Source organism: Chrysochloris asiatica, unplaced genomic scaffold, assembly GCF_000296735.1.
Source record: "Chrysochloris asiatica unplaced genomic scaffold, ChrAsi1.0 scaffold00212, whole genome shotgun sequence".
NCBI lineage: Eukaryota > Metazoa > Chordata > Mammalia > Afrosoricida > Chrysochloridae > Chrysochloris > Chrysochloris asiatica.
Window position 1 is genome coordinate 2,049,989 of NW_006408730.1, and position 27,323 is coordinate 2,077,311.

General features: G+C 36.6%; 1 protein-coding gene across 2 annotated transcripts in view; it reads left to right on the plus strand.

Moving 5' to 3' along the window:
- Positions 1-21,703, plus strand: part of UNC80 (unc-80 homolog (C. elegans)) — a 306,407-nt gene extending 284,704 nt beyond the window's left edge. The window contains exons 59-64 of one of the 2 annotated variants that reach the window (XM_006872738.1): positions 3,546-3,684; positions 7,291-7,347; positions 17,613-17,694; positions 18,805-18,916; positions 19,634-19,833; positions 21,237-21,500. In XM_006872738.1, coding sequence (XP_006872800.1) covers positions 3,546-3,684; positions 7,291-7,347; positions 17,613-17,694; positions 18,805-18,916; positions 19,634-19,833; positions 21,237-21,500 — 854 coding nt within the window. Of the gene's footprint in view, positions 1-3,545; positions 3,685-7,290; positions 7,348-17,612; positions 17,695-18,804; positions 18,917-19,633; positions 19,834-21,236 lie in introns of both variants that reach the window. The other variant, XM_006872739.1, reaches the window with a different exon arrangement.
- Positions 21,704-27,323: the final 5,620 nt, after the last annotated feature.

The window sequence follows — 27,323 nt, forward strand, 5'->3', positions numbered from 1 at the left end:
CTATGGAACATGGTTGAACTCAGCCCATTTCTTCATTGCAATCTTTCCCCCTCTTCCACTGACCAGTAGGCCAACAGAGTCGCAAGCTAGCTTACATGCATGCTCATGTGTTTGGTTTGAGTTTCAGTCTTGGAGAGGGGTTCATTTAATGGTATTTTAATTGCATTGATTTTCAACTTGTATCTCAGGGCACTCTGATATAACATTTATAGCAAAGTGTACTACCAATGTCATAAGAATGAAAACAAAAGCCACGTTTCTACCTAGCATCTTCCCATTCTAAAGACAAAAAGCCCACTCGGAACTAAATTAAACCGAGGTTATGGGATTGAAGTTAGAATTGTAATTAACAAAGATGAATGAAAGTATTGTAATGCCCCTCTATAGTTGGGTATGTAGGAAAGAGAAAGAAAAAAAAAAAAAAAAAAGCCTTGTCAAAACATGTAAAATATTTCCAGATCTAGCTTCAGACTTAAACAGATAATAAAATAATATTCAAATTATTATGTACCAGACTGTATCTAAATTACCCTGGGGGTTGCACATGGAAATGCGTCTAATACTATATGTTGTTGTTGTTGTTGTCAGATGTCGAGTCGGAACCAACTCATAGTGACCCCATGCACAGCAGAACGAAACAATGTCCAATCCTGGGCCAACCTCACTACCGCTGCCACACTTGATGCCATCAATGATGCCACCTGGCCATATAATAAAAATACTATATAGATTTTTACAATTTACAGACATTATGCAAGATAGGGAAATCTTGATAAACCTTGATTAGGAAAACAAAATAAGAGAGATAAGAATTAGAAGTCTGATTATCTGATAAGGCCTAGTAATGGCTCAGATTTCGAGTAATATCCATTTTTCCTTGAATGCTTGGTGTAATTCCTCCCAGCAACTTTTTAAAAAATTATTGGAAATGATGCTACATACAACTTAGTCGAGCTACATATATTTTTCAGGAAACCTTATGAAGAGGTAGATTACCTAACCTTCGGAAGGAGTTAGGAAAGGAAATGTGACATAAACAGGGATGTCAATGGCCAAGAACCAACACACATACAACTAGGCTGGCCAATGAGAGCGGGAAGAAACGCATAGATGATGATTTACTTGTTTGTTTTGTTAATGTCTTTGTTCTCTGACATCACAATCATTCCAATGAAAGTAGAATTGCTAGCAAATGGTGCGGTGTGGTTTTGATGTATTAATTTCTATAAGGAAGGGCAGGAAACTCAGATTGTTGACTGCTTTGAGTGAACCTATTTTCCTTTTGATTATAAAGTTTGTACTAAGACCTACCACATACAAGATGAGGAAAAGAAAGCATAAGCAAACATGTTTTCTACTCTCTAAGATCTTCGATTACCATCTTGTAGAGATGATAAAGGTTTGCAATGCTTAACAACTTTTGATCTTTGAAGGCAGGACATAATAAATCACCAAATAAATATTAAGGAGTATCAAGTGATATATGAGTTTGAATAAGGAGGAGAAAACCAATGGAATCTGTGGAGACCTTTGTAGAAATAGCTCAATCTACCCTACTACTTCTTTCATATTAAGGCACATCATATGCTTATTTTATTTTCTTTGGAAATACCATTCTATAACAAAAATCTATTTCAAGTCAGTCACTGTATGTAGCAAATTTAAACTTCTAGCATTTTTAATATTCATCCTTTTGGTTGGAAATAAGTCTAAAATATGACCACTTGGAACATTTTAAATAAATAATGTCAGATGAAATTATATGGAAGAAGGAATCCCTCCAACCCCATTAGAGGCAGTTCCTGAGTTACGAATGTCTGACTTACATACAACCCATAGTTAATGAACTTACATAAACCCTATTATATTAAAAAAGATGAGGTCAATAGCTTGTCATAACAGACACTACTTTGCAATGTACATCAAAGCATTATTATTACTAATGGTAATGTGCTATTGAGTATAGGGTTTCTGAGGCTATAAATCTTTACAGGAGCAGAATACGTCATCTTTCTCCCACAGAGCAGCTGGTAGATTTGAACTGCTGACCTTGTAGTTAGCAGCCCAATGCATAACCCACAACAATAGCAGGGCTCCTTTTATTATTACTCTTGTTGTTATTGTTATTAAATGCTATTGAGTTGGTTCCGACTCATAGTGACCCTGTGTAGAGTTTCTAAGGACTAGTTAGTGGGTTTGAACTGCCACCTTGTGGTTCAAACCAACTTTACAGTCCAGTGCTTCTCTTACAGTGCCGCACTAGGACTCCATCCTTATTACTGTTATTATTGGTATTGTTGTTGTTTAGTTCCATTGAGTCGGTTCTGACCCATAGTGACCCTGGATAGTGTTTCAGAGGAGCAGCTGGTGAGCTTGTTTATTACTGTTACATTAGTATTACTGTTACTGTATATTATGTCAAAAGTGTTTTAATGTACCTGGAAGTGTGTCTTTAAGGTGTTTCTATGCATACAAAGGTACCAAACCAAACCATCATGACTGTGGAGTCAATTCTGACTCATAGTGGCCTTGTAGGACAAAGTAGAACTTCTGAACCATAGGGTTTCTGAGACTATAAATCTCTATGGAAGCAGAAAGCCTCATCTTTTTCTCACAAAGTAGCAGTTAGGTTTGAGCCATAAACCTTTCAGTTAGCAGCCCAATGTTTAACCTACCATTCCACCAAGGCTCCTTAAAAAGGCAAACTATGTAAGACAGACATTTAACTGATGTTAGATACAAATTGTACCTAACTGTTCCAATTTACATACAAATTTGACTTACAGACAGATTGGTAATGGAACTCATTGGTAATCCAAGGACTGCATATCTAACAAACTATGAAGAGATTTCATAAAGTTTGTGGGATAATTCCACTATCTTTTCATTTCATTTTTCCACAAATTTCTTGTGGAATTCCTATGGTTTACTGTTCAGCAACCATGCCAGCTCATTTAGAATGATACAACCCTGTCAAGTTACAGTGCTAGAATTAATTTTTATATGTATTTGAGTACACTGATTTTTACTTCTGGGGATAAAAAGATTGCACACTTAATTTTTTTTTTATTTAGGTGAAAACAAGCATTTATTTCAGAATTTTAAGAAAAAAAATATTTTTAAACATATTTTAAAGAAATCTGAAATTGACTTTCCCTAAGAGAAAATCATTAATACAGCTTTTGAATGTCAAGGAAATGTACTTGACTCCAATAATAAAGTCCCTTATTGAACTGTTTCTGGAATGCTTTGCAAATTTGTAATTCACCTTCTCCGAAAGCTTTAATCTGCACATTCTCATTGACTTTCACAGATTATCCACAGTAAAAATTAACAGTAGGTTTACATTTAATTCCTGAAGCCTGCTCTAATGTAGGAGATGTGTGTACATCAGGAGTCACTCTTGGTCTCTTTGTAGGCATATAAAGCTACTAAAAGCTTCACGGTAGAAAGAGGAGGCCCTCTGTTCCGGTAAAGATTTGCAGCCTGGGAAACCCTATGCAAGGTCCCTGCGTTATAACACTCTGCTCCTTTGTCCCTTTCAGATGACTCTGTAAGCATGCCCAGTGTGGTAAGTGAACAAGAAGCTTACCTCCTGAGTGCCATTGGAAGGAGGCGGTTTTCCAGCCACGTCTCCAGCATGTCTGCACCTCAGGCTGAGGTGGGCATGTTGCCCAGTCAGAGGTAAAGAGCCATGAAGATTATATACTCTGTATTTGGAGACAAAGGTAGAAATTCTGAAAACTCATTTCTGATAGTCTACCAAGGTTGAAAGAAAAGCAAGCAGAAATAGTGATTTTAGGCAGAACATCCAACAGAAAGTTTTTCAACTAAGGTTCTGCATACAACAATCTGCAGAGAGTTTTCTAAGCCAGAAGAGTAGAAGTGAGCCAAGAACTGTCTCCCCTTGAAAATTGTCCATAAATAGACACATGGTTTTCTTTCAGGTTGTTAAATGACATTCTCATATTTCAGATTTATTGTTAAATCCCATTACCATCAAGTCAATTCCAACTCATAGTAACCCCATAGATCATAGTACAGCTGCCCCACAGCATTTACAGAGCTATAATCTTTACAGAAACACACGGCCAAATCTTTCTCCTGTGGAGACCAGCTGATGAGTCCGAGCTACCAACCTTTTGGTTAGTAGTTAAGCACACAATCACAACTCCACCAGGACACTGATTTATCATTAGCCAAGCTAATAATGAGTACTTGTCAAGTGTATGTATAAAAGGACCAGGTTACCTGTGTGGTAGAGATAAAAAAGTAAGACCCAAAAGATTGTTTTAAGGTTATACTGAAACCAAGGAAGGCACCCAAGCACAGCTTTGGTTTGGGGTTTCTGGTTGGTGTTTTATGACACTCTATTTATCTAAACTTTGGTTAAGTTTGTTGTTGTTAAATGTCATCCCAGTCAGTTCTGACTCATAGCGACCCTAGATAGGGTTTCCAAGGAGCAGCTGATGGGTTTTAACTGACGAGGTTTGGTTATCAATCCAGTGCTTATCCTACAGTGCCACACTTCTGATATATCACCCACATTCAGTTATAAGAAGTGATGCTTGGAGCAGGCAGAAGGGGCCTATGCTGTTATGTATGACCTTGGGCAAGTCATTTAATGAAAACAGCCAGTGGCGTCACTAGGGGTGTCCAAGGGGTACAGACCACATGGGGTGACATTGTCAGAGGGTGACACTAAAGTGACTGTAAAAACTGTGTGCAGTCTTCCAGCATAATTTTATTATTTTTTATTTAAAAACTGCTGTAATTATAACAAGAACATTTTTTGTGAGTCCAGTTTGCATGTATCCATTTACCTACAAGACTAGCACTCTATGCTAAATTGACTTTTTGAACTTTCTAATGGGCTCCTGTCAGAGTTGTCATGATCATCCAATTACAGTGACCCTTTTAAGCAATTTTCAGCTTTTTTTTTTATCACATATTATGATTAAAATCAATTGAAAAAAAACATCAAGGATTCTTTATGGTCTGGTATGGGAAGACGTCCAGTTGGGGGCAGAGGGGAGACAATCCATGAGTGACCAACGGCACCAGGTGAGATGGACCCTAGTGACGCCACTCCAAGCAGCCCGTAGTTGTCCCACTTGTGAAATGGGGACTCTGGCTAAATCAAATGGAAGGTGACTTCTCAATCCATAGTTCTATGACTAAATGCTTTTAACCACTTTCCTAAAAATAGGTATATGTATAAGCAAAACATTTCTAACAAAAGTAAACACAGTGAAATTATAATATAGAGAGTTATCTGTCATAAGAGTAAAAATAGTATCTGTTTCAGAGCTAGTGATATTTGTATTTCAGGAATTGAATAGTACCTTTGGTTTAATTGTCATTATGTATTTTAAGCTAATTTGTTTATTTGTCTACTTATTTTTAAGACCTATAGATTCAATGTCAGTTGGACAGGTTCTTGTCAGTTTTGACTCATATAGGGTTTCTGAGGAGCAGGTGGTAAGCTTGAACTGCTGACCTTGTGATTTGTAGTCAGTGTTGATCCTACAGCACCACACCAGGAATCCAAAATAATATCATATTCTAATATTCAGAAAATTCAATTGTTTATGCAGACATAACTATACTGCATCTAAATCCTTTATCAAAAAGTTGAGGAAGTACATAAATGAAATAAAATTTCTGAACTAGCCTAAGCTTAGAGAATATCAAAAGCAGGGGGAATGATAAAAGATGATTAATGAGTAAATTCCATGCTTTTAAATAAAGCAGTATTTTATGCAAATACTAGTTATTACAAAGATAGGCAATATCATGTAAAGGTTACTGTCATTGTAGGACTGTTTTACCTATCACTTGGTAACATTGTTGAAAAGGAAGTCTTAGAAATAATTTATGTATAAAATCAGTGCTAAATTATAAAACGAAAATTCTGCAGTCATATAAGTAGCTAATATTGGTAGCTATCCATTTCTTTTTCATTGCTTGTTGTTGTTGTTATATGCTGTCAAGTCAATTCTGACTCATTTTAGCCCTGCATAGGGTTTCTGAGATGGCTGATGGGTTTGAACTGCCGACTTTGCAGTTACCAATCCAGTACTTATCCTGTAGCACCACACCAGGGCCCTTTTCATTGCTACCATATATAAAATTCTATTTTAGAAATTTTAAGATCTAGCAATTTATTTAACAGTTTAATTTTAATCACGGAATTATAGAATTTTAAATATAAATAAACAGGCCATCCATTCCATTTATACATAGGACTTTATTCATTTGTATGGAGGAAATTTGTTCCATTATGGATCTATTAGACTACCACAGCTGCTATATAGAAGATATCAAATTTTAAAAGTTTGTGTGCTTGAGTCATAGTTTGGAAAATAAGTGAAGACAACACTGATTCTGTGTATCCAAGAAAGTGAGCATTTTCCTGGGGGCAGAAGCCAGTTTGACAACACAATTAGGTAAACTTCAATTCTTTGGGAGCAGACACTTGAGTTTCCTAGATGATTTCTCTGTAATTCCATTCATTTAATAAATATTTACTGAGTACCTTGTGGAAAAAGAAAGTATCACATGGATTATGCTCCCAAGTCAACCACATTCAAATGAATCAATAAGCTATTTAAGTATTTTCTCACTAATCTGACAGGTATCTCACCTTTGGCATTTACAATTCAGTCACTCAGATGGAAAATAAGGAGGTAAATCCAAGTTCATGTGGATTACTGAGGGTACCTCCTATTTGTTTATTTGCATCTTCATTGAAAAATTAACAGGGCAAGTAGGGTTCTTTCTTTTCTTTTAAATAGCATCAGCTCCAAGAGTTGCTTTGTGGTAGTTCATGGTAAGTGATTTCTGTGTGATAATGTCACAGCATACTAGAAAAAAGTAGATGTCTAGTTAGTGAAACATGGTGTACATAAAACAGGTTAAAAATAAGAACTCAGCCAAACGGTTATCAAAGGGATGATAGTCTCATCTTCTATAGATCCATTCTGCAAAGCATTTCAGAGCTCATGTGTCCATGTTGAGCTCATTCGAAGTCCCAAGTCTTGACCAATAAATAGATCACTCCTCTAATAGTGTCCCCTGCAAACTCCCTCCTCCCCACTGCCTTGAGTCCTATGTCTTGAAACCCAGCACAAGGTGAAATGGTTGACTGTCTCCTTTTCCTTCCTTGTTCCGTTAAATTTATTTACTTTTGGTTCTTGAGGGTAGAAAAATGCATGCCGTTTTTTCTTTTTCTTTTATTTTTTTGCATTTTCTTTCCCTAAATGCTTCATCTCCCTACCCCTCCTGCAGTGAGCCTAATGTCCTCGATGACTCCCAGGGCCTGGCCGCTGAGGGCAGCCTCTCTAGGTACAGTGTCAACGCTACCTGTCTATTGGTGTCTGTGCTGGGAAACAACCTGTTCCCTGTCTCCTCTGTCTCTCTGTCTCCTCTCGCCCCTGTGTCTTGGTCTCTATTTCCATTCCTTGCCCTTTGTTGTTCATGAATACACTAGCCTGGAAGTCAAAGGTGGAGCAAACCCTCTTTCATTTTCAGCTTCAGAACTCAATCATAAACGGCCTGAAAAGCTTACTAAAAAAAAAACTCAGTAGAGTTCTTTTCCTGGACTCATCCCCTAGATGTCTAAAAAGTTTTGATATTCCAAATGCTAAATTTATCTCATTGAATCATTCTGTCCCACACTAACATTCTTTAAGAACTGTTTTTCAGAAGCTTTTTAATACAACTTCCCACTATCAGAAAGCCTTTATTAAACAGAGACAGGTCTTTTAGCTAATTCCATGGGTGCTAAGAAAACAAACAATGATACTGTGTCAAAGATAACAATGTCAATGTAATTTGTATAATTCCCCCATAGATGCATGCTATTTGGCAGATTATTATAGTAGATTGTTCAATCCACATTTGTATAAAGAATTTGTATTTTAGCACAATGATGACTCCAAAACTTGCTATGAAATATCAGGCCCAAGCATTTCTTTGATAAATAAGAGAAATCTTATGTAAAAACAATATAGTGTCTTGACTATTAAAGTTTTGGGTAGGGGGACTGCACCTTTAACACTCAGATAAACCACGTCAAACATTCCTAATCTTGTGCTGTTGATTCACACCTCTCAACTAATCCTCATTAGGAGTAATGCTTCTTGTTCATCCCAAGACTGCCTTTTTTCCATCTCAAGAGAAAACCTACCCTTTGAGATTTATTGCTTCAACCCAAAGATGAGGAAATGTTGAGAGGCTGGTCCTGTGAAAGGTTGATTTTTGTTTTCTTTGCATCTTGTTCAGATTTCACATTTTCTTTGGTGACTGAAAATGGGAAATTTAGTCCATCACCAGATATACCTTTTTTTTTTTTTTTTTTAAACTTGTACATTCATGACATTCATTTGTGTTTGCGAGCCCTTGCCTTGAAAGATCAATCTCTTAATGGTGGTAAATATGGAAGTGCTGTAGGGTGCAGATACAGTTCCATTAACAGGAGCTTTGGAGATTAGGAGGGAGTTGAGAGACATGAAACAGTCCTCAAGATAATATCTCTTCATTGTTGTCAGTATTTGAAGAGATCTGAACAAGGCCTAGCTTAGTGAGCAGTGCTTCAAAAAATGCATTTGTTTTATGCTTAACTTTACATTTGAGACAAGAGATCCTTGATTAGGAAGTAATTACTGTGGCCTATTGGGAGTTGTTGTTTTTAAGTGCCATTGAGTCAGTTCCAATTCATAGCAATCCTGTATAGGGTTTCTGAGAAGTGCCTGGGGGATTTGAACTACTGGCCTTAGGGTTAGCAATCCAGTGCTTATCCTACAGCACCACACTTGTTGTTGATAAGTGCCATCAAGTCGATTTTGATTCATAGTGACCCTACATAGGGTTTCCGAGGCTTTTAAAATCTTTCCAGTAACAGAAAACCTCATCTTTCTCCTGCGGAGAGGCTGGTGGGCTCAAACTGCAGACCTTGTAGTTGGAAGGCCAATGCTTATCATATGGAGCCATAGTTCTCCTCAGAGTACCACACTAAAATGTCTTAAATTGGACTTCCATGTGTTTAGTGTACTGCTTGGACTTTTCCAATTAGGTCAAATTCTACTCTTGCTGAAAAGTATCAGTCTGGGCTTAGTGAGAGAAGACAGGAGTTTGAGTTGATATTGATAAAGCTCCAAAGGATTTGGCCCTTTCAGGCAGCCTCAGCATTCAGTAATGATTGATTCTGAATTATAAAAACAAAACCAACCTGTCCTGGGTGCCATGCCAATTGGAATAAACCCAAAGTTCTTGCTAGGTGACACTGGTTCAGAGTCAAAGTTATAGAATTTATCTACAACTGAATTAGTCCATCACGTCAGGCCTATGACGACTGTTTTAGATCAATTGTTGTTAATCTATTGTGCTGAGTGTTAGTCACTTTAGTTGTAGTCACTAAGAACCAGAAGATGAGGCATTCACTTTAGAGTCTAAAATAATTCGATTAATGCAATGTCATTCCACCAGTCAGTCACATCCTATCATGTAACTGAGTTCTCTTAGGAGGAGAGAAGCTTCTGGCATTTTCTAAGAGGTGGCTTTGCAAAGTACTTTTTATGTTTGATTTTCAGGCTTTTTTTTTTTTTTTTTGGCCTCCTTATGCTTCATAGTCTTAAAAATCCTAAAGAAGCAGTAAGGCATTAACCATGTAAATTACCTTTAGCAAACAGCAGCGCAGTCAGGAGCTGAAATACACCCAGAAGAAGAAGAAGAATAGTTGAATCGGATCAGTTCCACCTCATAGTGACACTACATGTGTCAGGGTAGAATTGTGCTCCATAGGATTTTCAATGGTTAATCTTAATTAAAATAGCTTTTTTCTCTCTCTTAAAATCATTGAAATTTTCTTTTGAAAAAGCATTTGTTTTAGGCAAAAATGACCAGTTGAACTGAGTAGGCTAAACGAAAAAGAGACCAGGATAACACTGATGAACAGATGGAAACCAATTAAAAAACTTGCCAACCTATTGAAAATTTCTTCCAGCATTTTTTTAAGAACATGTACTAACTTGTTTCTTTTGAAAGATTTATCACAAGAAATATCAGACCGTTAGAAGCACTATACTCTGGAGAAAACTTTTTTTTTTTTCTTTTAGAAATTAATAAATTGAAATAATACTCCATGGAGTTTTCCTTCTCTAGAGAGTAGGGCCTTTAGTGGTAAAATTGATTGTAGCTATTCCTTTTTTGCCCTTGTCCTAAACATACACACTCTGGATATATTGTCTCTTCAAAAGAAAAGAGCCATATAGATGTACATAAGACTAAATCATTCAAGTACTAAGACTGAATGCTTCTACTTGAGAATTACTTTTGTTTGGACACTCGTGAATTTGTTGAAAGGCAAGAGTTGACAGTGAACTCTCATTTCTAAAACGACATCACAAAGCCATTTGATTCTCTAAGGTCTATTTTAATTATAGTAGACAATAAGGTTATGGCTCAGTTGGAATAAAATCATATTGTCTGAGTGTGATAAAATTAACATAACCCTATTTAGTAAAAACCCATCTCATGATTATCTACATTTTTAAATTATGAAAACTTGGCAAGTACTCTCAAAGTACAGAGAAAAAATATTTATGTCACTGAGAATTAATGGCTGAGAAAATGTGTGCTGTAATACACAAGTATGTACTTTGCCACCGTTTAATTTGGTTTTATGGGATATCAAAGATCCAGATTATTCCCCCGTTTTATCTGATTCCAGCCTCTAGCTTCCATATATGTAGAATACATATTCATGGATGCTGTGGAGGCTCAGTACGTTTTAAACAATAATTTTTTATTGGGGAAGGGGAAAGTCAGGTTTAGTGGACTGTTTATTTCCCTGTTCTCTACAAATGCCTTATGGCTCCTTTGCTGCTAGCTTCTTTATGCATTCCCATCATGAGACCATCCCTTCAGTATAAATAGCCATGCTATATGTCTTGTGTTCCACTTCCAGATTTCTCTGATCACATTAAAATCCAAATGAAAGAGCAGATAAACGCAGCAGAAGCTGCAAATTCACTTTTCCTTGTACTGGTCTCCCCCAGTATTTCTACTTAATTTTTTTTTTTAATTTATGAACTATATTATAATTCATCCCATAAACTTTTTTGTAGTTTGAGATAAGTGCTATGAAAGTTTCTTGCATTACTGAATTGCCCTTGTTACCTATCCTTTTATTTGAAGAAATACTGTGAGACAGTAGATATTCCCTTACAAGACACATGCGTACTTATACATACATTGCAATCCAGGCAAGCACTCTGAAACAGGAGGCAAAAAAGTAATTTATGCCAGAATTGTCCTTCTAGCATTGTCTCAATGTCCTTAATTTATATATTACTTTCTTGGTTTTTGAATAAGGTGTTTTGGGGGTTTGTAGACAGTTCTGTTGAGCCCTGGTTTCATTTATTTATCTAAAACCTTAATGGGATTTGTCAGAGACTCAAAAATGCAAGGGATGATTTATTTCTAAACAGGTTATAAGATGTTAGTTTAAGTTTAAATTTTTTATTTGTTTTGCCTTTATTGTTCCTCCCTATTATTTGGCCAAGAGTAGAAATTAGCCATTTTTCATAAACAAGATTCAGGAAATCAATTTACATATGAGTTTACAGAATTCATCTTACTGCTTTGTCATATCTTGACATATTCATAACTTTTAAGATTCATTTGTTATGACTGTGATATATATATATTTATATATACGTATATATATATACATATGTACGTATATATACATGTATATATATTATATATATACGATTAGTTATTCTAAAGGATATTGGTCTACTGTAGTATAGTAATTTAAAATTTAAGATCATCAAAGAAAGCATATCATTTTCTTAAAGGGAAAAATCACTTTGATGATTGCAGTTATGGTAGGTGAGAACTATAATGAGGCTGTTTCACAAAACTGAAATAGAAAATGGAGTAAAATATAGGAAGTGCTTAATGTAAACATCTTGGTTTTCTCCTGGTTAATTTTAGTATTGTAAATTTTCTGGTAACACATCACAAATCCTACAGATGATGAGAATATTACATGATATGTGGGTAGCAAAATTGAAAATACTTTTCATATGCAACTCATATCTGATAACGATCCCTGTTCTGCATAAATTCCATTGTTAATATTTCTGGCTGTTTATTATTAACGTGTCACAGCTATACCGAGTTAAGCCAGCCTTTGATATTCTAAATATAAGCATCACATTTTCTGCAATTATAATTTATTAGCTGGGATATACGTTTCCAAGGAGATGTTCTATAATTTCATCTTTGATGTGTGCATTCCACTGATGAAATGCAGTATCATTTACATAGAACAGCTAATTACCACAGCTATAAACTTGATATACTTCTTCTCTACAGGATTCTCTATCCATAGAGAACATTTTTATGCTTAGCATACTCTCTTGGAATAATCATTGTGAAATTACTGTTATCCTCTGATATTTAACACTCCCTGAGTAACGTGTATTTCTTTTTTTTCTCTCTCACACCATTTTTTCTTGCAATCTCAGTTTACAGGATAAAATGGGACAAGTGAATAGCCTCGATTTCATTTTCTCTGCCTAATTATTTTCAAAACATTTTATGACCCACTTTCTTTTAGTGTTCTAGAAGTAATAAACTCATTACAAACATTAAATGTAAAACAAGAAAGCATGCTATATACATCACTTCTCATGTTCAAATCATTTTACGTCAACTAACTTGTTTTCTCTACCTGAATGGGAGGTAGGTGGTAAGTATTAACCTCTCTTTATGACCGAGGGGACTGAATTAACATTTAGATGTCAATGAAGAGTCTATACCATTGAAAGCTTTGCTTGGTATTTGGAATAACTTGTCTCTACTTTTGTGCATATGGTAATTGAATATTTTTTCCAATTCAACAGACCCACATGAAAATGTATAATTTATAAGGAGATGTCATTTCAAATATGCCAGCAACATTGTCTGGATTGCTTATCAAAATTTATTGCATTGTTCTTTTGGGATAATAATGCAATAAATTTTCCCTCTTCACAGGAAGTTATATATGCTATATGGTTATCTGTGTACAAGGACAATGTACATTGCTCTTCCAAAGTTTATTATTTAGGAGAACAAGAAAATCTAAAACATCTGTTTTTTATATTCTTTCTGGAGTTTTGTGTTATATACCTCAGATGGTGTTATTATGGTATCATTATATTCTTATTCTATATAAACTTTGAAAAAATCTTATGTGTGAATCATTGGTTTTCTTTTAATAGAACTAGGAGTAAAACTTTGTAAATAACAAGCAAGGTTGTGTCAACAATTTGTTGCTGTATCAGTTGTTAAGAAAACCAGTGGTGCATATGATTGCTCGTCTTGCCATCCATTTCTCTAGCTATGATTGTAGTCTTTCTTGGTACTGTTGTTAGGTGCCATCAAATCAGTTCCAACTTATAGTGACCTGATGTACAGCACTGCCCAGTCCTGCACCATCCTCACAGTCATTGCTATGTTCGAGTTCCTTGTCAGCTGCTGTGTCATTCCATCTCATTGAGGGTCTTCCTCTTTCTCTGATCCTTTACTTTTTCAAGCATGTTTTTATACAGAGAATGGACCCTCCTATAACAAGTCCAAGGTATAAGAAATAAAGTACTGCCATTCTTGCTTCCAAGGAGCATCCGGCTGTACTTATAAAACAGATTTGTTTATTATTCTGCCAGCCCATGGTATGTTAAGTATTCTTCACCAGAATACAAAGGTGTCAAGTCTTCTTTCATCTGGTCTTCCTTATTCATTGTCCATATGCATATAAGGCAATTTCATACATATATGAGGCAACTGAAAATACCAAGGATTTGGTCAGGTATACCTTAATCCTCAAGGTGACGTTTTTATTTTTAACACTTTAATGAGGTCTTTTGGAGCAGATTTGTCCAATATAATACCTCATGTCATTTGATTTCTTGACTACTGTTTTCATGGAAATTGATTGTAGATCCAAGTAAAATGAAATCCTTGACAACTTTAATCTTTTCTCTGTTTATCATGATGTTGCTTATTGGTCCAGTTGTTAGAATTTTTGTTTTCTTAATGTTGAAGTGTAGTTCACACTGAAAGCTATATTCTTTGATCCTCATCAGTAAGTGCTTCAAGTCTTGTTTGCTTTCAGCAAGCAAGGTTGTGTCATCTGTATATTGTTAATGAGTCTTCCTCCAATCCTGATGCCCTGTTTTATTTAATATAATTCAGCTTCTCAGATTATTTGCTCAGCATATGGATGGAATAAGTATAGGGAAAGGATACAACCCTGATGCACACCTTTCCTAATTTTGAACCATTCACTATTCCCATGTTCTGTTCAAACGTCTGCCTCTTGGTCTTTATACAGTTTCCCCAGGAGCACAATTAAGTGTTGTGGAATTTTCATTCTTTGCAATGTTATCCATGATTTTGTATGATCCACATAGTCAAAAGTCTTTTCATATTCAATAATACACTGGTAAATCTCTTTCTGGTATTTTTTGCTTTCAGTCAAGATCCATTTGACATCATCAATGACGTCCTATGTTCCACATACGTCCTTTTTTAGATTCAGCCTGAATTTCAGCAGTTCTTTGTCAATGTGCTGCTGTAACTATTTTTTATTATCATCAAAATTTTATTTCTGGGTAATATTAATGATATTGTTTGATAATTTACACACTCTCTTGGATCACCTTTATTTGAAATGGACACAAATATGGGTCTTTTCCAGTCAGTTAGCCAGATAGCTGTCTTTCAAATGTCTTGGCATAGACAAACGAGCCCTTGCCATGTTGCATCCATTTGTTGAAATATCTCAATTGGTTTTCCACTAATTTCTGGAGTCTTGCTTTTTGCCAATATTTTCAGTGCAGTCTGAAATTCTTCCTTTAGTTCCATTGGTAATTGATCATATACGACTTCTGGAAATAGTTGGACATTGATGAATTCTTTTTGGTATGGCTGTTCTGTGTATTCTTTCCATCTTCTGTTAATTCTTCCTGCATCATTCAAACTTTTGCCCATATAATCTTTTAATATTGCAACTTAAGGCTTGAATTCTTTCTTCAGTTCTTCCAGCTCAAGAAATTCAAGTGTGTTCTTCCCTATTGGCTTTCTAACTCTAGATCTTTGACATTTCATTATAATACTTGACTTTGTCTTATCAAGATGCCCTTCGAAATTTTCTCTTGAGCTTTCATTTCATCATTTTGTTGGTTCTTTTTAGGTACTGTACTTTCAAAAGCAGACTTGAGAGTGTTTACTAACATCCATTTTGGCCTTTTCTTTCTTTGCTGTCTTTTTAATGCCTTTCTTATGTATGATATCTTTGATAGCTTCCCACAACTCTTCTGGTCTTTGTTCATTATTGTTCAGTGCATCAAATTTATTCTTAAGATGGCCTCTAAATTCAGGTGGAATATATTCAAGGTCATACTTTGGCTATCATAGACTTGGCTTAATTTTCTTCTGCTTCAACTTGAAATGAACTTGCATATGGACATTTGATGATTAGTGTTGAAGTCAGTCCTTGGCCTTGTTCTAACTAATGATACTGAGCTTCTTCATCATCTTTTCCCACAGTGTTGTTGATTTGATTCCTTTATATTCTATCTGGTGAGGTCCACATGTACAGTGACCATGTATGTTGTTGAAAGAGCTTATTTGCAATGAATAAGTCATTACATCTTGATTGCATGTTTGATCAATTTCTGACTGCAGAGGGTGGTAAAAATATTCAATTTCTTCATCTTTGGCATAGTGATTGGTGAGTAAATTTGAATACTAATCATATTAACTAGTTTTCTTTATAGGCATATGCATATTATCCTATCATTTACAGTATTGTACTTTAGGATAGCTCCCGAAATGTTCTAATTGATGAACCCTATGCCATTCCTCTTCAATTTGTCATTCTTGCATTAGACCATAAGTTTGTCTGATTCAGTATGGCCACTATCAATACATGTCAGCTCATTAATGCTGAGGATATCAATCTTTACGCATTAAATCTCATTTTTTTGTTGAATTCCAGTGTTCTAGAGTCATACTTTATATATTCCGTATTCTGATTATTAGTGGATGTTTGCAGCTGTTCTCATTTTGAGTCGTGCCTTATCAGCAAATGAAGATCCTGAAAACTTTACTCAATCCAGTTACATTAAGTTTGATTCTGCTCTGAAGAAGCGCTCTACCCCAGTCACATTTTGAGTGACTTCCCACCTGAGGAGCTGACCTTCCGATACTATAGCAGACAGTGCTCTGCTGCTGTTCCTAAGGCTTTAATGGGCCAGTTTCTTTTCAGTTTTTCTGAGAAAAAAAAAAAAATCTACTTTTTTCAGAAGTCCTCCTTCCTAGTCTGTCTTATCTGGAAGGGCCACTGAAGCCTAGTCACCACTGGTGACCCTGATGGTATTTGAAATACCTAGGGCATAGCTTCTAGCATTACAGCAACATGCAAGCCACCACAACAAACTGACAGATGGTGAGCTGAGTGTTTAGATAATTTTCTCTTTTTTTTTAAAGGAAATGAACATATTTAGTCTTTTTTTTTTTTATAATTCCTGGACAGTTGCTGACTCTGGATTTCTCTGTGGAATATTTAACTCTGAAAAGTAGATGACTCTCCTTTTGCAAAGGCAAAGCAGAAATTAATCACCCCTTAGCCAAATAATTACATTGGCATCACCCACAGAACTGCAATGTTCTCTGGAGCACACTACATTTGTTTTTTGCTTTTTTCCACACCTTTCTCCCATTACAAATATCTAGTGTACATGCATGCAGAATGGGAGGGGATCATGGCTCATATCAGTATTTCCAGTTTCACCCAACATTAAAATAGCCACCACTGTCAATAGTCATGTTTGCATATAAAAGACACACACACACAGTAAATTTGGGAGGAGCAGGTTGTTGCTTTTATAAACTGCACAGTTTGTTTGAGTGCAGTGATTGGGTCTTAAAGCTCCAGAGTTATAATGACAGCTTCATTACTTTGCCAGCCTTTTAAATCTAAAATAATAAATAACCTTGAAAAATTATATGATTGTCTGCCTATGTGACTATTCATTTATTCAATAGTCACGGAGACTTCAGGCTGCAAACATGTGTTGAATGTGCCCCTTCACCCAAATGGAATCTGTGTCTGATGTGTTTGATATTTGTCCATCTTATTTTCATTTAAATTGAATTTTTTTTTTAAAAGGCATTCCCATCCATGTGATAGAGTTGTTTGTGTTGTTCGTCACTACCTTTTCCCTTCCCCTTGGAAAGAAAATTGAGATTAGACTATAATATGTTAAACCTTTTGGTGGCTTCCAAACCAGGGGTGTGATCAAACCAATGTTTGGCTGAATGATAGATGTGACATCAGTGATTGAAAACAGAATCTCAATTTTGGCAGCTTGGGACTACTGAAAGGCCTTGTCCTTTCTCCCAAACCTTTGAAAACCCCCATTTAGGGAATCTTTCCCAACCATCCTTCAAAGATAAAGGTGTCTTTGAAGTGACAGTTTTGGCTAACACCCACCAGGGGATGGTCTTCTATACTCTCTTCAGGGAACAGTAACACTGTTGATGATTGGCAGGGTGGCAAGTGTCCAGAGCGAACCTGGCCAACAGAACCTCCTCATTCAGCAGCCGCTGGGGAGGAAAAGGGGCCTGAGGCAGGTAAGCAAACCCTAAAAGAGCAGGACAGTCGTTCTGCTGATACAGAAGCACTATTTGATTTTCAGCATTTAAAAATTATATTTTGCCTAATACCTTCCTGTAGTAAGCAGTACAGAGCAACTTTAAAACATGTCAAGTGCTTGGGCAAGCTGAGAGGTTTTAACTGCTATTTTAGGTCTGGATCTTCTTATCAGTATAACTGATTATTTAGTTAAGTGAGCTGATAATTCTATTTGTTCCTTTTCCAGAAACCTTTTTCCCCAGCCAAACTTACTGACAGAGGAAACACTATTCCAAAGTTGACTAAAGGCCCACTTCTACATAGAGACAGTCATAGAATAGCTTTTCTGCCTAATTCCAGAATTAATAATTCTATTTAAAACTGAAATTGAAGTAAAGATCATCTTTACATATTTCCTTCGGTGCGGCTCCTTTATACACCTTTCTTAAGAAAAATCAACGTAAGACTTTGCACTGTTGCTTCCAACGTTGATTTGGGCATCAGACACTTTCCCAGTTCTTTGTAGATTTTTAATAAAACTCCCCTTTGAGAGATACTATTTTTCAACTATTGTTGTTGTTGTTGTTAAGTGCCATCGAGTCGGGTCCGACCCATAGCGACCCTGTACAGGGTTTCCAAGGGTGTAAATCCTTACGGGAGTAGAAAGCCTCATCTTTCTCCCGCTGAGCGGCTGGTAGTTTCAAACCGCTGACCTTAAGTTCGCAGCCTGATTCGTAACCACTACGCTACCAGAGCTCCTTTCAACTATAACTTTTAGTTAAGAAAGAAGCAATCAGTAAGCAACAATTCATAGTTTTGTATCTGAAGATCAGTGAAATTCTCAAATGTACTGATTTTAAATTATATTAATTAATATTCTCAGGACATATAAAGGAGAAATGATAGGCAATAGAGTTGATTAAAGGGAACTCCAGGACTAAATATTTGCATTTTAATACTCAGAAAAAAGTTTATCAGCTACCAGTGTAAAGTACCACTAGAAGAGCCCATGGAAAATAAAAATAAACTATGTTCAGAATCCTTTGAGCACAGTGCTTCCTCTCAGCATAGACCATTCTTGCCAACTTGATATTGTCTCTTCTTTTTAGCTAAGACGACCTCTACTATCACGTCAGAAGACTCAGACTGAACCCAGAAACCGCCATGGGGCTCGCCTGTCAACCACTCGCAGGAGCATCCAACCCAAAACAAAGCCATCCAGTAAGGCCTTACTGTCCCTCTGACTACCTCCCTGACATAATGCAACATAGCCAGAAGGCCAGCAGAAACAGAGCTGATACTGACAAGCATGGATAGAAATGAAGATGTTTCCTAGGAAACTGTAGGGTCTCTTTCTCTCTCTCTCCTACCCCTCATCCCTATATCCATGGACCCAGGGGGAAGAAAGAGCCCAGGGGGAATCACTAATACAAAGCAGTTTTTATGGAGGCGTTTTCTCCCAAGCCAAGAATTAGGTTTATTTTGTTATGTTTCTCACTGAAGACAAAATATTGATGAGTTATAGGGACTTTTAAGTGCTTGTGGCAGTTGTTATGATGAATGATCATGTTTGCCTAATGTCCTATGAAAATTTTGATCTAGGCCATTTATGTAGTGTAGTAGTTACGTGTCAGACTCTAATCTCAAGGTCATAGGAGAAATATGAGGTTTTTCTGCTCCTGTAATGATTTATAGCCTCAGAAACCCTATGCAGGGTCGCTATGAGTTGAAACAGACTCCACGGCACACTACCACCTAAGTCCTACTTTCTGTAAGGCAGTAAGGTTGAAACTTGTATGTAATAGTCAAGCAAGTGGTTGATAACCAGTAACGTCTTTACTAAAGAAAGCCAGGAGACCCTGGTTAAAACTAGTTAAGCATTGACTAGGTATTTCGCTCAATTTTCTTCCTATTGACTATCTCACCTCTGACCTACAGCGGATCAGAAGCGATCTGTGACCTTCATTGAAGCTCAGCCCGAGCCAGCAGCTGCCCCAGCAAACATACTTCCAGCTACAGGCCAGCCACAGGGCTGCAGTCCGGCCCCGTCTAGGAAACCAGAAGGGATAGACAAGCCAGTCCTCACGTCTTCCCCCGCCATCGTTGTTGCAGACCTCCACAGCCTGTCCCCCAAGCAGGTGAGGGCAGTTGAAAAATAGGCAAGGCCGGTTTGCTGCATACTTATGTCTAGGGACCATTTGAATATGCAGATTTATTCATATATAAGTTTGGATCTGTAATGCATTGTAAGCCAAGCTCCAACACTTTATATGATTTTACTTTTCATGTTCTGGTTACCAGAAATCATATAAATTATATGATGAGAAATATGATTGTTTGAGAAGGATCAAAGAGAAATCTTGGTGTTTCTAGTTATGAAAAACTTAAGAGAAAATATTTTATAGCTGAGCTAACTATTGAAAACAGGTGTATAATACATAGCTCAATAAATCAAGTTACCAATTTAAACGAAGTCTTTAAATATTAGAGTCTCTGTGCCCTTTGAGATGAGAGGAGCTTTTTGTTTTGATTTTTTTTTCTTGTTTTGACATATGTTCTTCTCATTTTGATTTTTACAGATGAATTCCTATAGGTCCCCCGTTCTTCCCATGTGGTATTTAAAGAAAACTAAGGGGAACTAGCGTAGTGGTTACGAATCGGGCTGCGAACCTTAAGGTCAGCGGTTCGAAACTACCTGCTGCTCCGCGGGAGAAAGATGAGGCTTTCTACTCCCGTAAAGATTTACACCCTCGGAAACCCTGTACAGGGTCGCTATGGGTCGGAACCGACTCGATGGCACTTAACAACAACAACAACAACAACCCACATTGGAGTCCTAGTGTGCTATTGTAGGATAAGCACTGCATGACTAACCACAAGGTTGACAGTACCAACCCACTGCCTACTCCTCGGAAACCGTGTGTGTAAATGAGTCAAAATAGACGCTTAACAACGGCACTTAACAACAACAACATACCCACATCGGTATAGTCTTTACAAAGCACTGTGACACTTGCCATTTCTCATTTGATCCTCGAGGTGAACAGGGTAAGCAAGCAGTAGACAAGAATGCTGCAGTTGTTGTTAAATGCTGTTGAATTACTTCTAACTCATAGCGACCCTGTATCGGGCTTCCAAGGCGGCACAGCTGGTGGCTTTGAACCACCAACCTTGTGGTGAACAGTCCAGTACTTATCCTACAGTGCCACAAGCCTGCTTATGTTACAGATTATAGCTTCAAATCCTAGAGAGTTGGAAGGAACTGCATAAGGTCTGACATCTAACAAAAGGTAAAACTTGAACTTCCATTTTGACTCCTTGTCTAGTCACAACTAGACAACAAGAGTGTGTAAAGCTCTCTCTGAGACCTACCCCACTATTCTGTCATGTTGTTGTTGTGCTGTTGAGTCGGTTTCGACCCATAGCAACCCCGTGTAGAGTTTCCTAGGAGCAGCTGTTGATCTTGAACCACCTACCTTGCAGTTCAAACCGACTTTGCAGTCCAGCGCATTAACCAACATCACCACTCCTTTAATTTCAGAGTGAGACCGTCACTGTGGAAGAAGGAGAAAAGAAGGACACAGAAGCCCAAGGTGCTGTAGCACACAGCCCTCTCTCTACTCAACTCTCAGACCCCGATGTCTTTACAGGCCTTGAGACAACCAGTCTGCTGCAGCATGGAGACACCGTCCTGCACATCAGCGAGGAAAATGGCATGGAAAACCCCCTGCTCTCCAGCCAATTCACTTTCCCTCCCACTGAGCTGGGGGAGACCCACGTAGCCCTAGATGAGTCTCACGTTTAATTCTCTGTCTTATAAGAGTTGCAGGTATTAAGATGTGAGGCGATCACCGTCCTAAAAGTTGAATACTTTGCTTAGAAAATACTAACTAAAAAGAAGCACTTTAAATTCAGTGGGGAGTAAAACTCCAAGTAGATTATGCTATCAATATGAATACTGTTTCATAGACATCTAAAATATCAATGACTAATATGATTTGGTTCTGTCCGACCATAAAAACCAGGGAGGAATTAGGAAAAGAGCCATTTCCCAGTACATCATGACTTGCGCAGTTAAAAACGTCTGTGATGACAGCGCTGCTTACCTAGAAATATTTACAAATAGTATCTTCTTAAAGAGAATGCAATTTTTGAGGCTACTCACATTATACATCCCATGCAAATGTTTATTTTTATAGTTTAAAATGTATTAAGTGGCTATACCAATAGCAATTTACGTAAGATTATCAATAAGAAAAATATTAATTTAGGGAGACGGAATAATAAATAAGCCTGTGCCCATTTTTGTTCTGAGCAATCATATTGCCATTCAGAAGAAGAAAAGACACTATTTTTAGAGTTGTGGACTTTTCAATATTTATTTTTTAACGGTTGTTTTTATTACATGTTGTTAGTCAAAATGCTAATGCCATCGATCATGCAATTCCATAATCAATAGCATTAGAGACAGAATATTCTAGAAGTTATCAGAAATGATTCTGAATTAAGAAAAATCTAGATAGCCTATTCAACAATAAAAATTAAATATAAGTATATCCCTATATCTAGTCCAAACTACATCAATGCTAAGTTATTGAGGAATGTGCTTATTTCACATATAGAATCCCGTGCCTGCCCTTGAGGGCATATTTTCAAATATTAAAGTTAGTGCTGTTAAAATTGGTTTGATAAAATAAATTTTTCTCAGTGATAACATTCTTAGGATCCTTGGCACATCTAAGTGTATGAGGGGGAAAAAAATGTATATATATAAATATATAAAGTAAGCAGTTTATTCAGAGTTACAGCCAGCTTGTATATTTTACAAGTAGCTCTTTAACTTGAACTTCATTTACTTCATGAAAAGTATAAAGTTTAAAGGCTTGTGAGACGAATACTTAGTGTATTATTGATCCTATCGTAAGTTGGAATATCATATAGTTCAAAATTTAATTTCATAATTTTAATAATATATATTTGAAAACTGCTATATAACTAGTAAACATAGAAAAAACTTCATATACATACTGAAATTTGTATGATATGTGTATATGTGTGTGCTTTCCAGTCCTCAAGTTGAAGTTAAATATAGACTTTAATTACATTGCAGTGGATTAAAATGAAAACAAAAACATTACTTATTCTTAAATTTTTATTATGTTGGCTATGAAATAGATACATATATAAAAGAAGAGCCCTACTTAACCCACCTTAATCATAAAGAAAAAATGCTTTTCTGATTGAGTTACTTATTAAATAGGCCTTGTTTATTTTGTGACTTATAATTTCAAAATATAATTTGAGGTTACAGTTCCACTCACTGAATGAAATGACTAGATATCAGTGAGTTAAAGATACAAAAGACAAAATTCAAATTTCCAAAACTAAAAATTCAGAAATTAGGGAGATGTTTTTATAATAGTTTCATATCATTTACATTTCATACTTAGTTAATTCTCAAATACAGAACTATATGTCTAGGATAAGTAGTTAATGAGTCTCTGGTATTATTTCTCCCATTAAAAATGATGCTGCTCTATTAGCGTTTAAGGCCTTATGTTTGGTAATTATAAACCTCTGGACAATATGAGTCTCTATGTCTATGTGTGCTTTGTTCCAGTTTCCTGCTTCTGGATTCAAATTCTCTATGTATAACTGTAGAAATATTTAAAAAGCAAAGGGGTCAAAGAAGATTGTTAGATATGGGACAAGAATGCTAATTATCTTTGCATATATTTTGAAAAGTATTAGGCTGCTTTGAAACATGGTTATGCTGGTATTTCTGCCTTTAGCCTGACTCCTTCACCCTAGTGTTAATGGAAGTCTGTTATTAGAAACCTTTTCAATATGCTCAGTAATGTTGTACTTTGCAAAAAAAAGAAACCCCTCCACTCCAAGAAACAAGGCCTTATAGAGTGGGGATGTTTTCATATTGGGACTACTAAGATTTTACAGATGTGCACATCTGTTCCCTTTAAGGTGCCCTTAAATGTGTTGAATGTAATGTGTTGAATGTGTATGTGTAATGGATAAAGTATCTGTATGTGCATAAGATTGTTACAAAAATGTATTCTCAGGAATACTGTTACCTGGAATTTGAAAGATTAACTATATTTAAAAAACAAAACAAGCAGTTGGGGAAGATTAGGGGAAATGTTAAAGAAAATGAATAATTTTGTATAATGCTTAAAATATTATTGAATACATGGCTAAAAGTTGATTGCTACATATGATAGAGTACTGGTAATAATAGATCATTTCTCAAGCTATGATGCTTGATGATATTTACCTTATTTGGAGTAAAAGTTAGAACAGGAACCTACTTCCCGTGTAGAAAGAACTGGCCTAAACAAAGAAGTCTCTCCTTCTAAAATTACCTTAATTTTTTGGAGACCTTGGTATAAACACATATCACCCATGATAATGAGTATAGAGTTCTACTACTCATATTCAATTAACTAGTTCAAATCCTGGATGCAGCATTTTCTATAGCAAAACATTTTCTTTCATTTTTCAGTATTTGCTGCTTTCTATAGTTCTATTACTTAACAACAACAACAAATAGTTCTATTAGACAAGTCATTTGATTTTTCTGGAAAAGCAGCTGAGCTCTTGAGTGTAATGGGACAAGGCAATTAGAAGTACAGTCTCAAACAGCATTAATGGTCATGGTACAGCTGGAGGAAAACATCTGTGATCTTTAGGGATCTAGTTAGGGCTTTAAGGAGCGCTGGTAGCATAGTCGTTATGAGTCAGGCTGCCAACCTCAAGGTCAGCAGTTCGAAACTACCAGCCGTTCCACGAGAGAAAGATGAGGCTTTCTGCTCCCATAAAGATTTACAGCCTTGGGAACCCTGTGCAGGGTCTCTATGAGTCGGAACCAACTCCATGGCACACTACCACCACCACCACCAGTTAGGGCTTTGTGTCTTGGTTGCACAGGTTGGGAGTGGCTGCTTTGCTATTTGAGCCTCCATAGATGGCTTAGACAGGATGACATCTCCTCTCTTGTTTAGCTTCTATTTCTTTTGTCAATGAAGAACATTCTTGACTCTCTTTTCATGCTCCAAGAGTATCGGAGATGAGAGTAGGGTGTGGGGGGGAACCTAGGAGAAAGAAAGGCTTATAAAAGACTGAATTATGGATCAAAACACAAATTAAATAAATATCCTTCCTCAGTTTTTGTGAGATACTTTCAATAGTCTCTGGGATTTGCTATTTATCTCCCTGAGTCATGATCTTGCCCAGTGACTTCATACTTAGAATCCTATGGCCTTGTCCTGGCAGTGAATAGGACCGCCCACTTACTTAATGGGTCTCAATTGCAGCATTTCAGAAAACAGACTTTAGTTTAACACTCAGGAGAATAAAAGCAATTTGAGGGCAGAATGTATTTGGAAAAGTTTAAGACAAATTTACTTGTATTATTTTAGAATTATAGATCAATGTACCTCCATAATATTTTTTTAATAGTCACTGTGACTACAGGATGAAAATCCTTTATTAGCCATTAAGCAAAAGATTGAACACAGCTAACTCCCCTCAGATGACTATGAAATCGGTTATGAATACTGAATGACCAAAGATCATGGAAAAAATATATATGAAGAAATACTGAAATGTTTATGAAAGATATTTATGAAAGATATTAAGCTTTTGTGTTTGAATATGCACATATAACAAAATAAATCTAAAAACATTTAAAATGCCTGAGTAAGTTTATTTTCTCAACAAAGAGAATAGATCAATACCTTCTGGAAGGTGTTCATTTTAACAAAGGGTGTGTCATTGTAAATGACTTCTGCTGTCCTTTCCTGTCCTCACAGAACAGCCTGAGGCTTTTTGAGGCAGACACCTCTAGCATCTAAACCCCAAATGAGGCAAATTCTATTCATGCTTTTCATTTTTTACTTTGCAAAAGTAAATTAGAATGGGCACATTGGGAGGCAGGTACCCCTGTCTTAACTACTCTGCTTGAATGGCTGGTAGACTTCTCAGTGGGGAAAGTTAAGGATGTGGATGTCCTCTAAACAGGGTCCAAGCTACCCCCAGTTCTGCCTCTCATACAAGTGCTCTATCCTTACCCTCAAAGGCAGGGGTGGGGAGGAACCTTCAGTTCAGCCATAATTTATAACATCATTGAGAGCCATATAAAATTCTCAACTTAAAAATTAGCCTGCCATGTTTGGTCAGTCATTTAATTAACTCAACGCTAATTCTCGCTGGACCACAAGATCAGTTTGAACCTCAAGGTCAGCAGTTCAAGCTCACCAGTTGCTGCTTGGAAACACTATACATGGTCACTATGGGTCGGAACCAACTCAATGGCACTTAACAACAACAATGTGATCGCTGAAGTCCAAGTGTGGCTCTGTGGAATAATGCACTGTACCACAAGGTCGGTTTGAATCAGAAGGTAAGTGGTTCAAACTCACCAGCTACTCCTTGGAAACCATATACAAGTTCACTGAGTCACAACTGACTCAAAGGCACTTAGCAACAACAACAATCTGATGATTGAAATGGTTGTTGACCTGGCAGGGCCAGACCAAGGGCCCCTGGGCCGGATGTTCCCCATTCCTACTCTAAGGGATGTTGTTGTTAAGTGTCCTATTGAGTTTGTACTCATAGAGACCCTGTATAGAGTTTCTGAGGAGTGACTGGTGAGATGAACCACTGACTTTGAGATTCAAATTGATCTTAGAGTCCAGTGCTTATGCTACAGCACCACACTAAATCCATTTTCTTTTCTCACATAGTTTTATTTATGTCTCTTTTCCTGACCCAATGACCCTAATCACATTTGGCAGCCGAACAGACATTCTTACCTATTTATGGATTCTGCTTGAATGGTAAATAAATGTATCACAATTTGTCAGTGAACACTGCCAAGAGCATCAATTGCTCATATACAAATTCAAACTGAAGGTGAAGAAAATGAAAAGAAGTCCATGAGAGCCAAAATATGATCTTGAATATATCCCACATAAATTTAGAGATCACCTGAAGAACAGATTTGATACATTAAACACTAAAGACTGAAGACCAAAAGAGTTGTAGGATGTCATCAAGAACTTCATACATGAAGAAAGCAAAAAAGTCATTAAGAAGACAAGAAAGAAGGAAAAGGTCAAAATGGATGTCAGAAGAGACACTGAAATGTACTCTCCAGCATAGAGATGCTAAAACAAATGGAAGAAATGGTACAAGAGCTGAACAGAAAATTTCAGAAGGTCAGCTCAAGTAGATAAAGCCAAATATTACAACTAAATGTGCAAATATCTGGAATCAGAAAATCAAACAGGAAGAACACACTCAGCATTTCTCAAGCTGGGGGAACTGAAGAATAAATTCAAGCCTTGACTTTTGTTATGGAAGGATTCTCTGGGCAAATTATTGAATGATGCAGAAAGCATCAAGAGAAAATGGACAGAATACCCAGAGTCTGTTCAACCATTTCAAGAGGTAGCATATGATCAAGAGCCAATGATACTGAAGGAAGAAGTCCAAGGTGCATAGAAGGAATTGGCAAAGAACAAAGCACGAGGAATGATGGAATAAAAACTGAAACCTTTCAAGAAAGTGATGCAGCACAGGAGGCACTCACTCATCTCTGCCAAGAAATTTG